Raw genomic sequence first — 17182 nt, 5'->3', positions numbered from 1 at the left:
CTAAAGCATCAGCTCCAGGAATTATTTTGGTGAAATGCTATGGCCAATGCTACACAGGAAGATGATCACAATGCTCATTATTGCCCTTAGAATCTATGAGAATGCTCAGTGCAGACAGAATCTTCAGAAAATTTAGCTCACAAACTAACAAACCTTTACTGAACTTGTGCAAACTCCGACTTTTCAGACGCTTATAACTTGTCCAAATTTGGACATATTTTCCTAGGGATGGAAAAGGCACATCTTCAACACTAGGGTGACATCCCCGGCAAATTTCAAGTCCATGCTCCAAAGCCTGGAGGTGCTAGAGCTTTCTTCTTCAATGATTGTAAGATTTTGTTTTTTTACATGGGCAAAACAACTTATTTTCCCCTAACCTAATTCTTGGAAATGGGTGGACTATTGTAGCTGAAAATTATCCCAAAAATTCAATCTGAGTCAGACACTCATCTTGGAAATTTTTAGGTTTAATATTGGCCAAGTTATAAGAAATTGGAAACAGAGTCTTACACTGGAAACTTTTGGGCAACTTTAATTACAGGCATTGCTACTTGCACCGCCTATAAAACATATAAACAATCTCAGCCTTTTTATCTCAGATTCTACTCTCATATAAACTGTTCAACACAAACACATACCAGATTGTTGACTATTCTTATTTTCTTTCTTCCTCCTTTCTGCTCATCTGTTAACCTCTTCTCGTACTGAAGCGAGAGTGTTGATAAACGTTTTGCCTGTAAAGACAATATTAAAAGGCTTTAGTTTATTTTGTTTCCCCCCTTCCTCTTCTTGTCATTTTCTGTAATAAAGGTAGTTAATCCCGCACAGTGACATGACTCCAAGGAGACAAAGCAAATCATGACAAACAGTGTCAATGGAGCGTTGGATGAATTTCGGTTTCTGGAAGAGCACTCACCTACTGGATGATTCAGAAGACAGGGAATGAAGCAGATGAACAAAGACAATATATGGGGCAGTTCAGAGAGGACGAACACATTCATTTGAATGTGTAGAATGGTCCTAACTAGAAAATTATGATGGCATTACAGTGAGCGAGTGAGGCAGAGGCCACTCTTTTGTTCCTTCATACTTCCTCCAGAGATCCTCATATCAAAGAAACAGAAATTAGAAAATAAGCCTAACCTGTGGAGATTGTTCTCTGCCACGCAATCTTATATTTTATTTTGAAATGACCATCGTATGTAAAACTAATTCAAAATATTCCCTATATAGACATCTTTTACAATGCAGAGAGAGAACTGGACAACTGGCTGACAGAGAACTGCAAAAGTTCACATCAAGAGAAACTGTGCTCTTCCTTAATGGTTTAGCTTTCTTTCCCTCCCAAGGACTATTCTGTGTCCGCAAAGGTTATGAGGGTGAATCTGGCCTTGAGTTTTAAAGAATACCAGCAAGTCATGCCTTAATCCAGGCTATGAAGAGTCTTTAGCCAGTTGTATTTCCAGCGTTTCATAAAGCAGACTGTAGAGTACAGGGTCATGAATCTACTATGATGAAAACTGTAAGCATATGTAATTCTTAATATATTGATCCTTTTCAACTTTTTGAATTTATTTTATTTATTCAGAAGACAATAGTTTATTATAAACTGAATCTTGAGACAGATGGTTGAAAATTCAAATAAGGCTTTTTTTTAAAATCAAAGGTTGATTTAAATGTTAAAAAATATTATTTTGATTTTTCCCCGCACCCTGAGTTCCCTCCTTTCAACAGATAAATCAGACCAGGACACTGCCTAGCATGTTAAGAGTAAAAACCTAATGCAGTTATGCAGAAACTTTACCTTTCAAAGTCAGTCAGAGCAAGATTAGGTAACACAGCGGTAAAAACAAAAACAACGAGGAGTCTGGTGGCACCTTAAAGACTAACAGATTTATTCGGGCATAAGCTTTCGTGAGTAAAAAACCCACTTCTTCAGATGCATGGAGTGAAAATTATAGATACAGGCATAAATATATATTGGCACATGAAGAGAAGGGCGTTACCTTACAAGTGGAGAACTGATTTTGAAGGCCAATTCAGTCAGGGTGGATGTGGTCCACACCCAATAACTGATGAGGAGGTGTCAATACCAAGAGAGGAAAAATTGCTTTTGTAAGTGAGCCAGCCACTCCCAGTCCCTATTCAAGCCCAAACTGACGGTGTTAAGTTTGCAAATTAATTGTAGCTCTGCAGTTTCTCTTTTAAGTCTGTTTTTGAAGTTTTTTTGGTTGAAGAATGGCTACTTTTAAATCTGTTATTGAACATCCAGGGAGACTGAAGTGATCTCCTACTGGCTTTTGTATGCTACCATTCCTGATGTCCGATTTGTGTCCATTTATCCTTCTGAGTAGAGACTGTCCGGTTTGGCCAATGTACAGGGCAGAGGGGCATTGCTGGCACATGATGGCATATATCACATTAGTAGATGTGCAGGTGAATGAGCCCCTGATGGTGTGGCTGGGTCCTATGATTGTGTCGCTAGAGTAGATATGGGGATGCCTGAGGTAAGCGGCCACCAGCGCCATGCACTTCATGAACACCCGCGGAGCCGAAGAGAGACCAAAGGGTAGCACCGTGAACTGGAAATGGCGCCCTCCTATCATAAAACAGAAGACGTGCCTGTGCCTTGGAAATATAGAAATATGGAAATAACCATCTTTCAAGTCAAGAGCGGCGTACCAGTTTCCTGGATCCAGGGAAGGGATGACGGAGGTCAGGGAGACCATGCGAAACTAACTTCTTGAGAGACTTGTTGAGACGGCGCAGATCCAGAATGGGTCTGAGGCCCCATTTCACTTTTGGGATTAGGAAGTACCAGGAGTAAAACCCCTTTCCTTTCATGTTCCAAGGAACCTCCTCCATAGCCCCCAGACGCAGAAGACTGTCAACCTCCTGAATGAGGAGTTGCTCGTCAGAAGGGTCCCTGAAGAGGGATGGGGAAGGGGGGGGAGCGGGGAAAGAAGGGGCAAAAATTGCAGGGTATAGCTATTATGTCCAGGACCCAACGCTCCAACGTAACCCGCAACCAGGCTGAGAGGTAGGGAAAAAGGAGGTTGAGGAAAGGCAGCAGCGGATCCGAGGAATTGGCTGGGACGTCGCTCTCAATCGTGCCATCAAAATGGGCGCTTCTGCCCTGCCAAACGTTTAGCCTGGCTAGGATGTGCAGGTAAGTAGGAGGCAGAAAGGCAGCAATGACCAAATGTAGCGTCCCTGTCCCTTCTCCTGACAGGTCCGGAATGAGGTTGCCACGACCTTGGTGTCGGGGACAGCTGGAACAGCTTACATGCAGACTGTGGTGTGTGGATGCCCAGCGAACAGAGGGTGGCTTTGGTGTCCTTCATCCCGTGCAGCCTCGCATCCGTTTGATCGGAAAACAGACCGCTCCCATCAAAAGGAAGGTCCTGAATGGAGGTCTGCATCTCCTGGGAAAGCCCAGCGGTTTGAAGCCAGGAGCTGCGCCTCATCACCACTGCGGATGACACCACCCTGGCTGCCAAGGCCACCGCATCTGCAGGTGCAGCAGGCCACTGAGGTGCCCTCCTGCACCAGGGTGATGAATTCCTGGGCCTGATCTTGCAGGAAGGACTCCTTAAATTTATGGAGAGTGTCCCATAAATTGAAATTATAGTGGTCCAGGAGGGCCTGGTGGTTTGCCACCCGAAACTATAGACTTGCAGTGGAAGAAATCTTTTCTTCCAAACAAGTCCAGCCGCTTGCCTCCTTATTTTTTGGGGTAGAACTGGAGTGCCCCTGCTTCTCCTTCTCATTGGCCATGGAAACCATCAGTGAGCCGTGACGAGGGCGGGTATAAAGATATGCAAAACTTTTGGCAGGGACAAAGTACTTTTTCTCAGCTCATTTTGAGGTGAGAGGGCTGGAGGAGGGCATCTGCCAAATGGCTTTGGCAACTTTGAGGATCCCTTCATGCACTGGTAGTGCAATACAGGTAGGGGTCAAGGCTAACAGGACACTGAATAGTGTCTTGCTGTTCAGCCATCTCCTCCACTTGTAGGCCCAGGTGGTTGGCCACCCGCTGGAGTAAGGCATGGTGGTCCTTAAAGTCATCAGGCAGGCTGGCACTGGAGGAGCCAGCGACCGCCTCGTCGGGGGAGGATGAGGAGGACTGTCTCGGTGGAGACCTGTTCCTCCTCCTCCACCGGGGAGGCCGGCTTGCGGGTAGGCACAGCATCCTGAGACTTGGCAACCAGGTGTGCCTCCAGTACCGTGCCTGGGGGCATTGCCATGACCAGGATCCCCTAGGCATTCCAACTTTGCCACTGAGCAGGCCACTGCACAGACTGCTATTACTCCTCTGCCACTGCGGCCAGCTCGGACACCCAATCTCGCCGCTGAGATCTAGGTGACAGGCTGAAGAGGCCCTCGGTTCCAGAGAACCCCCCCTTCTGGAGACCACGGTGGGGCTGTTGAGGCCTGGGTCTGCCTAGAGACCACTGACACAGGAGACCGGCGCCCTGCCCGAAGGGACCAATACAGACAGTGTGGTGAGCGGGTCCCATACCGAGGAGATCGGAGATGTGAAGAAGATTGTTCCCACTGTGTCGGAGACTGGGATCGGTGTTGGGATGACGACCTTTGGGAAGGCAATCAGCACCGATAATAGCTGGACTAGCGCCTCCCTCTCGGCAAGCTGAATCGAGATGACAGCGACCGTGACCACGGAGCCGGTGACCAACAATAAGTATCCACCGATCTCAGCGATGGCACTGGTGCCTGGCGGTATGGAGGAGGAGAGCGCACCATCATCTCAAGGAATCGGCGGCACTCCACCACTCCCTAGGGAGCCTTGTCAACTGGCTTGCCCTCTTGGGGAGCCTTAGCCGAAGCCTGTGGCACTGGTAGCACAGGTGGAGAGCTGTGCTTCTTTGAAGCCAGGGCTCTTGAAGGCATCAGTGCCGGCAGGGGAGTCAGTCCAGTCCCGCTTGCAGGAGTCGGAGGAGGACCTTTCAGCGGGCTGACGGCCCGGACAGGAGAGGGCCAACTGCGGGGCTCTGTGGTAGGCAGGTAACTCGAGGCAGGCTCTTTGCTTTCTGCTAACTGGCCCCTTTTTGTTGGTGCCACGGAGCCATGCTTCTTAGCCCTCTTCTTTGGCACCAGCAACGCACAGCAGTGACAAGTGGGCCCCGGTGCCAGTGGAACACTTCCTACCAATGCCGAGGTGCTGGGAGACTCATGGCGGGAGAGCTCAGACCCTGGGAAGACTCCATAAGGAGGGCTCTGAGCCCGACGTCTCTCTCATTTTGCGTGCGAGGCCGAAAGTTTTTACAAATTCAGTACCTCTCTTTAACGTGCACTTCCCCCAGGCACTTGAGACAGCTACCGTGGGGAGTCACTAACAGGCACAGGCCTCTTACAGGATTCACAGGGCTTAAAACCCCACTGGGACCTAACTAGTAACACTAACTACTGCAATAAACAGGTACTTAACACTAAAAATAAGTATGCAGAAAGCCTAAAGGCAAAAAGTCCATGGTAAGAAAACCACAAGTCCTTGATGAGCAAGGAAAGGTGTCCTGACTGACCACCATAGGCGGTAAGAAGGAACTGAGAGGCTGTAGGGCCAGCAGCGCCTGATATACCAGTGCATGAGCGCAGCACTCAAGGGGACGACAACTGGCCTTATGGATACCGCTAAGGCAAAAATCTCCGACGACTGCACACATGGGCGCATGCACTCCTACAATGGAATCGACATGAGCAAGCACTCAAAGAATATATCTGCATATTCAGCAGGGTACGAATACAATCCTGCCTGCTCGTATATGATTCCTGAATACTTACTTTGTCATTCACCTAGATCTTTGTTCATAGTTGGTTTTTAGATTTAAATTTAGAAGATAAAAATACCCTCAAGATATGTTGGGTTTAAGAACTGCCCATTGATGTTCTTCTCTTTCATAACTGCAGTTGTCATTGCCTAGAGATGCTCAAAGCTGTGCGAGTTTGAGCAGGATAAACACAACGACCATATGGCTTTTTAATTCATTTGATTTAATTAATCAAATGGGTTCAGGTGAAGGGGTGCTTATTCCCTTGACTGGCAAATGGCACCCCATACTGAACAGCTCTATGCACAAGAAATAGCCCTGAAAGCAATATTTTCATAAGAGACATCTCTGTGTTAAAGAAAACTGATTAGCAGGAACAGTAAAACTATTCCTGCATGTAATGGAGTCAGGGGCCATATTGAGACAGGAAACCAGGCTACTCCAACAAAACTGCATCACTAATTGCAAAAATTTCATTTCTGGAATAGCGGGAGGAAACCAGCCTGATCAGAAATGTACTTCACTTAGACCTCCCAGTTAGAGACTATTCTCTCTCTAGAAGAGGCCTAAGGAAAAGCAGTAGCATAGAAGATGCTTCCTAACCCTACTGTGCAATGGCATTGCAGGGCTCCTGTGGCTCAGTGATAAGGTACTTCTATCTGTGCAGTGTGGGCTCTGAGAGCCAAAGAGTCCATTTCCCATTTGAATGCTGCTCCACATGCAGATAAAAATTCAAAAGGAGTTCCAGTTTTCCTGTAATACATATTCACATTCAAACAACTACAGTGAATGTCCACCATGAGGTTCTGCATATACAGCAACCTCTTTTTGAGGACTCCTCAGGCCTAAAAGTAGAATGCTAACTTCTGGCAGTCTGTGTCTCACCTATAGCAGTGATAAGTTCATTATTAGCACCAATGTGAATGTGTAGGTCACATACTAGAACGTGGCAGGGTGTCCTTCTCCAAAAAGAAGCTATTACTCAAGCGCATCTCTAGACCTTACTTGTTAATGGTGATGAATTACAAGGTATTTTTTTGAAAGGATTTGGATCCGGCACCCATAAATTGTCAACCAAACATTTAATTTTAGGACCAATAGTTCATACAAACCTACATACAGCTCTTCTGTATGCGATCACCATTACCTTTTCCTCTCCTGGCAAGCAGTCATCTTCTGTCCCTTCACTGCTCTTCTCATTGTGCTCCAATGCATCCAGGAGCCCAAGGGGCTGCTTCCTTGATGAGATCAGCTCTTGATCGTACTCCACACACAGGCTGGTTGCTCCATCCCCCAGCAGCCCTACAACATCAAGACAGAATGTAAACAGACCTGTTATTTACCCTGCAGTAACTGTGGTTTTCCAAGATGCAGACAGTCAGGGTGGATCCTGCAATAGGTGAGCACATGCCTTACATGCACAAGACTGACTCTCTCTCAGAGAGAGAGACAGAGAGAGACAAGTGATGTCCATTGGAGCTATATATGGGAACTCTGCCTCCTTGTGCTGTCATATGAAGGCATAAAACATGGGGCAGCTGCAATCCTCCCTGAGTTCCCTTGCAATTCAAAGCCTGTGTTGCAGAGGAACCTGAAAAGTAGGGATGAAGGGCAGGTCATGGGATCCAAAGTGAACTCCTTGGAATTTCAAAGAACCAGAAAAGTTAGTGAGTTGCTCTACACAGTTGCCTTGCAGAACTCAGAGACTAGCACATTCCTCAAGCAGGCAGATGCTGCTGCCTGTGCTCTGGTGAAATGTGCCTTGATGTTCAATTGCTTGCTTGATGTATGGCCCCGGTGATGGTGAGGAGCATAACTCCGTCAGGGTTGATGCTGACATATAAGCCACTTTCAGTACTGGAGTCCATGCCAGTGGATAGCTCACCACTGACAATAGGCCTGGTTCAGCCTGAGCGTCATCCCACAAGGACAGGATTGACACCAACGGTACGACCATCGTTGTCAGGAGAATCTGATCTTTCTCTCCATCCCTCGATACTGTGAGGGTCTTGGAGGGCTTATCCCCAGATGTCCTGCTGTGCCTGTCTGTGTGGGAGGACGCTGTGTGGGAGGGCTTTAAGCTTCTGCTCCGGTACTCAGAGTGGCCACTTCCAATGCTCAACTTCAGTGTCTGAGATGTTGTTGCCAGCTTTGTCATCAAAGCAGAGGTCAACTTTGGTGCTGGTGCCGATGTCGGTGACGGGCCTTTTCTCGGTGGTATATTCTCCTTGGTAGTCTTTGTCACCTGTCTGCTTGATGGGGTGCTAAATGATGCTTGTTTGTTCAGTAGCTTGTTGCCTCTGGATCTGTAGTCTGGGCCCAGAAGGTGGAGTTTCAACCTCACATCTCATGACTTGTGCGGTGTCCAGGCTAAGTATACTGAGCACCTGCTCAGAACATGAGATTCTCCCAAGCAGAAAATGACATCTACTGTGCCTGTCTTTAAGGGGAATTAGTCCATCGCAGGATGGACAGGGTTAGAAGCCTGCAGATTTTGAATTCATCGCTATAGAAACACTGTACGGTGGGGCTGACGTGGGGATAGGGGAGGGTTGGAAAGGGAGTCTGTAAGGTGTGTCTGAGAAGAAGTGTTCAGTTCTAATATAGTCATCAGTCCACAGTGGTTGAAACAGAAGATGAGAAGTGATTCTGAAGATTTTCAGCAGAACCAGAAAGAATTTTGCCTGACTTCAGAACTAATGGGTCAGACACTCACTGATTTCCATCTCGCTGCCATGGGCAGTAAGAAGGAAGTGAAGCAGGTGGCAGTCACACTGCCCTTCTATAGAACAAGAGGCAGCTCAGTAGGACCCCTGTGCAGCTCTGACAGTCTGCTGGTCAAAACGTATCTGGACCCTACAGTGGGATCAACGCTGACACATACGCCAAGAAGAAATTGACATACCACCCCCTCCTCTTACATGCCTGGCGACATGCCAATGTTTCCAATAACTCTGATGGATTCTACAGGATTTCCTACCAAACATCCCTTCTAACCCTCTGGGGCAACCCAGTAGTGTGTGCTGGTATCTCTCATCCTTTGTCTCACTTGCAGTAGAACTGCACTGAACAGCTGAGTCAACAAAAGTCAGTTTAGCTGATCTGTTCCAACTTGGGGACTTTATATCTTGTGATAGGGTCAGGCCAGATGGCTAAAGGAGAGCGATAGAAGGCAGATATATTAGCCCCAGGTTAAGTAGGTCCCTTTTCCCTGGGTAAGGTAACAGGGAAGGTTCCAGAACAATCAGGAACTTTCTGGAAACAATTAAGGCAGACAGGCTGATTAGAACATCTGCAGCCAATCAAGAAGCTGCTAGAATCAATTAAGACAGGCAGGTTAATCAGGACACCTGGGTTTAAAAAGGAGCTCACTTCAGTTTGTGGTGCGCATGTGAGGAGCTGGGCGCAAGAAGCTGAGAGTGAAAAGGCGTACTACTGGAAGACTGAGAAGTACAAGCATTATCAGACATCAGAAGGAAGGTCCTGTGGTAAGAATAAAGAAGGTGTTGGGAGGAGGCCATGGGGAAGTAGCCCAGGGAGTTGTAGCTGTCACGCAGCTGTTACAGGAGCCACTGTAGACAGCTACAATCCACAGGGCCCTGGGCTGGAACCCGGAGTAGAGGGTGGGCCCGGGTTCCCCCCAACTCCCTACTTGATACCAGAGGAGCTGACCTGGGCTGTGGGTTCCACCAGAGGGGAAGGTTTCTGGCCTGTTCCCCGATCCACTAGGTGGATCAGTGGAGACTGCGGGGATCGTTCTTCTTCCTTTTCCCCATGCTGGCCAGTGATGAGGCTAACCGAGTGAACGGCAGACTTGATCCACGAAAGTGGCCAAACTGAGGGCTGCCATGAACCTCTGAGGTAAGCAAATCCGCCAATAAGCGCAGGACCCACCAAGACAGAGGAGGAACTTTGTCACAACCTTTGTAATTCTGACTTCTGTATTTAAAGGATGGACTTCTATTTCAGGGAAAGCTTGAATAAAATCATATTTAAGCTCACAACACTTTACACTGAGTGATCTTCAGAAATCTTACTGCCACTCTTACTACCGAAGTTATTTGTGTTTAAACATTGTGGGTCTCTGAATTGCCCTCAGAGACCAATTCCTGGAGTGAAGTCTGAGTAATTAACTTTTGACTTGGCACAAGATTAATATTAACACAAACATTTTCTATGGTGTTACAGAAGACTTTTTTTTTTTACTTGTTAAAGTGAGACTATTAGCTACTATTAGCCACGTAAATTACTATACTAGACAATCACCTCACTGATTGAGCTTACAAAGTGCTTGTAATTACATGTACCAAACTGACATCTTATTGCCATTTATTCAAGCTTCCTGTCCATGAAACATATTCTCATCCTTTAGGGCCCAGTTGTGTCTGTCTGTAGATACTTTAACCCTACAGTTCCAGGTTCTGGCAACATCAGTTTGATGCTTCTAAAAAGGCATTCTCCCCACACACACAAAATCACCTATTTCTCTTTAGTTTGTGAGACTACCTACCTTTGTGTGTCAGTTACTAAGTAGAGTAGCTAAATATTTTTACTTCTGGCAAAACAATCTGAGTAACAATCAGACAAAGTTGTATGCAGAGTTGCTGTAGCTATGCTGGTCCCAATATATTAGAAAAACAAGATGGGTGAGGTAATATCTTTTACTGGACCATCGTCTGTGAGAGCGATGAACTTTTGAGATTACACAGTGGCTTGAGGAAGAGCTCTGTGTAATCTCAAAAGGCTGTCTGTCTCCCTCCAACAGAAGTTGGTCCAATAAAAGATATTACCTCACCCATCTTGTCTCTCTAATCAGAAAGTATCAGGAAAGCAAGAATAATTTTTAAGAACACCATCTGGCTTGGAGACCATATTTACTGTGCAATGAAACATTGTCAAATTCAGGAACAGCAAGTAGTCCACAACAGAATGGTCTGTTCTAGTTTCTTTGGCATGAAAAACATTTTACCTTTGACATCAGTTAAGCTCAATTTTTTAGGTCACTGGTTCATTTGATGTCAATGCCCTCATTTTGTTTTCGGCGCTATCACAATGTACAGGAGACTAGTATTGAACAGAATGGGAGATGAGGTATGTAGTTAACAGCATTTAGCATCTTTATTAGGAGGATTTCAAATACTTTACAAAGGTGAACAAGAATTATCACCCCCATTTTGAAGATGGAAAAATGGAGGCAGGGTTTCAGATGGCAAGTCAGTGGCAGTGTCAGGATCAGAAGCCAAGCCTTCTGACTTCTTGTTGCCTATTCTAAGCAGTAGGCTATCTCACCTTCCAGAATAGTTAGCCTTGGTCAGAATTCAAGCCATATCAAATAAATCCATGATGAAATTCAACCTGTTGAAGCCTCAGATATTCAAGGCTGTTCATCAAGGAGGAAAAATACCAAAATATTTCAGGTGGGGTAACTATTTGACATTCCCTCCACCTGGACATCTCAGTGGCCAGATAGTTTTTCATTTTTGTCAATTCCAATTTAGAACCCTTAAAAGAAACACTCAGGCACCTGTACCAATGGAGCGGGGGATGGCATGTGTTTATTCACAGTGAAAGCTGAGTTGTAAAGCTAGAAAATTTGAGATGTTTCGAGTTTTTAAATGCAAATAAAAGACTCTTTCCTGTCTGTCTGGTCGCCTCCTCTCTCTACCCCCATATGCTGCCCCCTTTCCATGCATCCCCAGTCTGCTGTCATCTCATGCGCTTTGGTACCCAACCACCTTCAGGTCCCCACTCCATACCTATCAGTCTCTTCCTTCCAGTCTTTCCATTCCCCCATGTATTTCCCCAGACCCCTTCTGTTAGTCTATATCCTTTGATTCTTGGCCCTCCTCTGTTTAACCCCTCCTGGATTCTTGCCCCTCTACATTTCCTAGTCTCCCTGCTCCACCTCTGGCTTGGCCCAGAATCTTTGGATTAAAAAAAAAAAGTTCAGTTTATGTGTTTTCCTATAATACAAGGAAGACACAATTGTAAACAATTTAGAAATGTAAACACCCAGACTTACCCATTCGCTTCCTCTTCAAACTAGGAACATGGTCATCTAAATTCTTTGCTTTTGTCCGAGACAGGGGCTGCCCAGATGATGTGGATGATGTCGGGTCCCCTTCACATATGGTGCTAGAGCAGGAGCTCCGTGTTGGGGGTGGGGGCGGGGGCATCTGCACAAAGACTGGAAAATGTTACACTAGGCAAACACTACCGTTCCACTTCAAAGGCTCAACGTATTTCATTGAAAGAACCCAAGAGCAAAGCTGAAGATAAACTGGATTTTGAGAGGTCTGAACACATATGCACCTGAGATGCGACTGAATAATTAGAAATTAGCATGGGCAGATTAAGCAGAGATGGGGAGGTTCAGCATAGAAACACGTAGGTGGAACAGAGGAATAATGCAACTCTAAAGGGATGTCAGAGTGGGAAGCATCACACAAAATCTTGATGTTCTCTCTGCAGTGCAGCCCCTTCTGATTCAGATGCACTATTCTTTGGCTCCTCTTTACAATGAGATAGTTCTCTTTTGAACCCCCCCTAAATGCATGAGAATTCTAAGCTCAATTTCAGGCTCACACCTCTCACATACAAATACTTACACAAAGTACCCTGCCACCTTTACTGTGTATTCTTTTGAAGGCACCATCTTACACTTAGCCCTCAACTTCAAAATCCCTTTGTCTATCAGCCGTGCCTCACTATACCATGCAAACTGTATTGTACTAGGACAGGTTTCAGAGTAGCAGCCGTGTTAGTCTGTATCCGCAAAAAGAAAAAAAAAAAAGAGTACTTGTGGTACATCCAGCAATGCCCCTCTGCCATGTACACTGGCCAAACGGGACAGTCTCTACGTAAAAGAATAAATGGACACAAATCAGACATCAAGAATTATAACATTCAAAAACCAGTCGGAGAACACTTCAATCTCTCTGGTCACTCAATTACAGACCTAAAAGTCACAATTCTTCAACAAAAAAACAGACTCCAACGAGAGACTGCTGAATTGGAATTAATTTGCAAACTGGACACCATTAAATTAGGATTGAATAAAGACTGGGAGTGGATGTGTCATTACACAAGGTAAAACTATTTCCCCACGTTTATTCTCCCCGCCCCACTGTTCCTCACACATTCTTGTCAACTGCTGGAAATGGCCCACCTTGATTATCACTACAAACAGTTTTTTTTTCCCCTCTCCTGCTGGTAATAGCTCACCTTACCTGATCACTCTTGTTACAGTGTGTATGGTAACACCCATTGTTTCATGTTCTCTGTGTATATAAAATCTCCCCACTATATTTTCCACTGCATGCATCTGACGAAGTGAGCTGTAGCTTATGAAAGCTTATGCTCAAATAAATTTGTTAGTCTCTAAGGTGCCACAAGTACCCTTTTTCTTTTTGTGTATTGTACTAATGAATCAAAGAGCTCCTTATTGCCAAGGCAGAAGCCAAAGTCTTAAAGATGTCCTAGTACCAAAAGGGCAAATGATAGGATGATTTCTGGCCTGTGCTATTAACCGCTGCTGCTTCTTGTTTTACATACCAGCCAGCTGGGACCTAAATAATTTGAGAGTCTGATCAATTTTTCCAAACTTGTGTCCTCTCCATGTGGGTGACGAGGGGAGTCTTCAGTTTCACTCCCTCATTTTATATACCAGACCAAAGCAACTTGTGTGTAGGGGCAGTCTGGATGAGAGGAAGACAAGAGAAGAGTTTTTTCCTTTGAAATCTAACCCAGAAGGCCCTGTAGCTTGGTGACACATACCCTGCCCTTCCCTGGGAGGGCTGACCCTCAGAATCCTGAGTAAAGGAGATCACTTAAGAATGATGAGATCCTCTGCCCAACCCTCCTACGGCTGAGTGTGCTTAGTCCCTGACACCCTTGGACAAAAACTCCTTCTTTGTTTCACGATACCTACGATTTTTTGAGCAATACGGAAGAACTGGGAGACCTCTCTGACTGCATGCCCGAAGTTGTTGTAAACCTTGACATAAGGGCGGACCCAGGAGGGCAGCTGGGATCTTACATCATTGTTCACGAACCTGTGGAGAATTGGAAAATGGGAGAAAAATCCTTCAAACAGCTCCACTAAATTAATCTCTCAGCAGAAGGCAGCTTTGAACATCTCACCTGAGGAGCTAGAACAGGGATGTGACTGAAGTCTTAAGAGCATACGCAGACACTGTCCTCAACATTACAAATTAAATTTCATAGTATGACTATCCCCCTACTCCTGGGAATGCCAAGCTAAGCAGGAACAGTAAAAACAAGCAGCTGGGTAAGAACACAAAAAAACCTGGGATTGATCTTTGTCCCCAGGAGAGCAAGAGTTTGCTGGAGCCAGGGTGCTTGTGTCTATCATTACAGCTCTGTACTGAACTGCAGCATTCCTGCTAGGTACCAGTTATATCATGCTATCCAAAACTGACTGGCAGCTGCATAAGGTAGAAAAATGCTCATTAGGGATTGGGCTGAAACCACCACATTTATTTCCACTTGTGAACACAGACCAGGATTCATACCCAGATGTCCAGAAATGAAAGGCTCATTCTAAACCAGTGGTTCTCAAACTTCTGTATTGGTGACCCCTTTTACACAGCAAGCCTTTGAGTGCAACCCTCCTTATAAATTAAAATCACCTTTTTTATGTTTAATTCTATTATAAATGTTGGAGGTGAAGCGGGGTTTGGGGGTGGAGGCTGACACCTTGCAACCCCCCCGCGTAATAACCTCAACCCCCTGAGGGGTCACAACCCCCAGTTTGAGAACCCCTGTTCTAGACTATTAGTTCTCTGGGTCATCTACCCATAATCATTAATACCAATCTTGAGATAGTTTATTTTTGAATGAAACTTTATTGTACCCAGCAGTTTCTGGGGGCTAAGTCAGAAATAAACAAAAGGAAGAAGCTGCACGTATTGCAGAGACCAGATGAAAGGCCTGAGAAACAAAACATTATGGCAAAATGGAAATAACTAGCTTTCTTCTTCAGAAACCGAAATTGGAAGCATGCAAAATACAAAGTGGTGATTCAGTCTCACCCTTAAGAAACAAGGCGGCATGCTCAGAAGGTTCAAACATAGCTACCAACACACCTTGCAGAACAGTCAAACAAAACTCCTACTCAAGCTGACATGGTTCACGGCAGTGGCAGGAATTCACTCATTTCCCAGAAACATGATTCCGTTTAGAAATACAAGTGAGATCGTTTTTAGATTTTCTGGCAATATGCAACTTCTTCCTGCACCTCCCTTAAAAACTGCAATTACCATTCACTCTCTTCTCAGAATTAGTGTAGAGCAGGACTGGAACCCCTGTATTCACATAACTTGTATTAGCATTTCAGGAAGTTCTAACTCCCGGCATGAAAAGGGTTAAAAAAAAGATGTATAAAAAAAGATATATACCTACACACACCCACAAATAATCACTGACAGCTTATTCTGCATCTGCTACTACTACTAACAGCCTCATGGAGGGAATAGGGAGAAAGAAGCTTTTGGGAAAGGAGAACAGAGGATGAACATGTATGTTATTTTCACTTATTAGGGAGAATGATACCTAGCTTGCTGATGATCACTAATGACCTGTAGTCTTCAACTAGTCATACTAATGCACTTATACACACAGTACATACAGTTGAGTGTGTTGGATACAGGAATGTTGGCACATACATCGTTTATAGTCCATCCTACTCAACAGAAGAATTCACCTGTGGTCACAAAGGAAAATGGCACCATAGTCCTGGCGATGTCTGATAACCCTGCCGATGGCCTGGTTCACAGCCCGGGAAGCCTGCTGCCGATACCACTCACGCCCGGATAAATACTAAAAAGGGGGGTGGGGGGGGAGAGAGAGAGAGAGGATCAGGCTAGTCAAATACAGTAACTCCTCGTTTAATGTTGTAGATATGTTCTTGAAAAATGTGACTTTAAGCGAAACCATGTTAAGAGAATCCAATTTCCCCATAAGAATTAATGTAAATAGGGGAGGTTAGGTTCCAGGGATTTTTTTCGTTGCCTGCTAGTACAGTACTTTGTCCACTACTTGTGGGATTCTCTGGAAGAGCAGCCTGTTGGAGCTAGCAGGTGGGGGCCTGGAACCAGGGTGGGCTGGTAGCCCCCCATCAGCTCCCCTCCACACACTCCCCAGCGCCTCCTGCTTGTTCACGGGCCCCGCGGATCAGCGCCTCCCCACTCCTCCTGAACATGGTGAAACAACTGTTTTGCCACATTCAGGAGAAGCGGGGAGGGAGTGGGGAGGCTGCGAGCCGTGTCCTTGCTCCTCTCCCTCCCGAACCTCCTGAATGTGGCGAAACAGCTGCTTCGCTGCGTTTGGGAGAGGGAAGGCGCTGATCCACAGGGCTCGCAGGTGGGAGGCACTGGAGGGTGGTAGCGGAGAGGAACTAGTAGGGAGGCTGCCAGCCCACCCTAGTTCTGAGCCCCCACCCGCAAAACAATGTTATAAGCAAACATTGCACAACTTTAAAGGAGCATGTTCCCCAATAGATCAGCGATGTAACAACACTAACTGGGATGACGTTAAGTGAGGAGTTACTGTAAGTAAAATGTATTCTCAATGCAGGGGCTACTTGTCTCAGTCTCCAATACATGCTATAAATGTATCTCTAAAAGGTGAGAGTCAAGTGCAAGACTCTGCTAAAGCAATCACTTCCAACTAAACTGAGGCACTACTAATTGCTATGGAACCCTGACCTAATTATTAATAAATAATTCTGCTGTTTAGCCACCGAACTAGGGCTTATAGCCCTGGCCCTACAATGCACTTACCATGTTATTAAATAGCCAACAGCTTCCCTGCAAGATGATAAAGAAAAATTACATAGTATTTGTACTCAAACCTGAAAGGCTGCCAAACAGAGCCCACTACACCCATGGTTTATACATCCTGACCAATTTCCTTTCGGGCCAAATATTCCCTTTGAAAGATAAATGGTTACCATGCATTCAAGCTATTTTGACTGCAACTGTGTTCAAAAAATGTATGGCCTGTGTTTGATTATAACTAAGGATTGCTCACCTTCTTGGAACTGTTGTTCTTCAAGATGTGTTGTTCATGTCCATTCCCATCAGGTGTGTGCACGCCACGTGCATGTCGTTGGAAAGTTTTTCCCTTAACAGCTCTCGTCGGGTCAGCTGTGGAGCCCCCGGAGTAGCACTCAATATACGACCCTGCCGACCCGACCACCCTTCAGTTCCTTCTTGCTGGCTACTCCAGCAGAGGGTAAGGAGGGTGGGCACTGGAATGGACGTGAACACCACATCTTGAAGAACAGTTACGAGAATGTGAGTAACCGTTTTTTCTTTGAGTGCTTGTTCACCTCGATTCCAATCAGGTGACTCCCAAGCTCTCCCCTGGAG

General features: G+C 45.6%; 1 protein-coding gene across 8 annotated transcripts in view; it reads right to left on the bottom strand.

Annotated features, from left to right (window-relative positions):
* Nucleotides 1–17182, bottom strand: part of RTEL1 (regulator of telomere elongation helicase 1) — a 120074-nt gene that overhangs the window by 29392 nt on the left and 73500 nt on the right. For 7 of the 8 annotated variants that reach the window (XM_073308887.1, XM_073308886.1, XM_073308890.1 and 4 more), the window contains 6 exons: nucleotides 16592–16618; nucleotides 15514–15629; nucleotides 13720–13843; nucleotides 11812–11965; nucleotides 6937–7091; nucleotides 639–734 (listed from right to left, as the gene is read on the bottom strand). In XM_073308887.1, the coding sequence (XP_073164988.1) occupies nucleotides 639–734; nucleotides 6937–7091; nucleotides 11812–11965; nucleotides 13720–13843; nucleotides 15514–15629; nucleotides 16592–16618 (672 nt within the window). The remainder of the gene's footprint in view (nucleotides 1–638; nucleotides 735–6936; nucleotides 7092–11811; nucleotides 11966–13719; nucleotides 13844–15513; nucleotides 15630–16591; nucleotides 16619–17182) is intronic. The other variant, XM_073308888.1, reaches the window with a different exon arrangement.

The sequence above is a fragment of the Lepidochelys kempii genome, chromosome 13 (genome assembly GCF_965140265.1).
Source record: "Lepidochelys kempii isolate rLepKem1 chromosome 13, rLepKem1.hap2, whole genome shotgun sequence".
NCBI classification, from domain to species: domain Eukaryota; kingdom Metazoa; phylum Chordata; order Testudines; family Cheloniidae; genus Lepidochelys; species Lepidochelys kempii.
The sequence above is the reverse complement of the archived record's forward strand: the minus strand, read 5'-3'. Positions and strand labels throughout refer to the sequence as shown.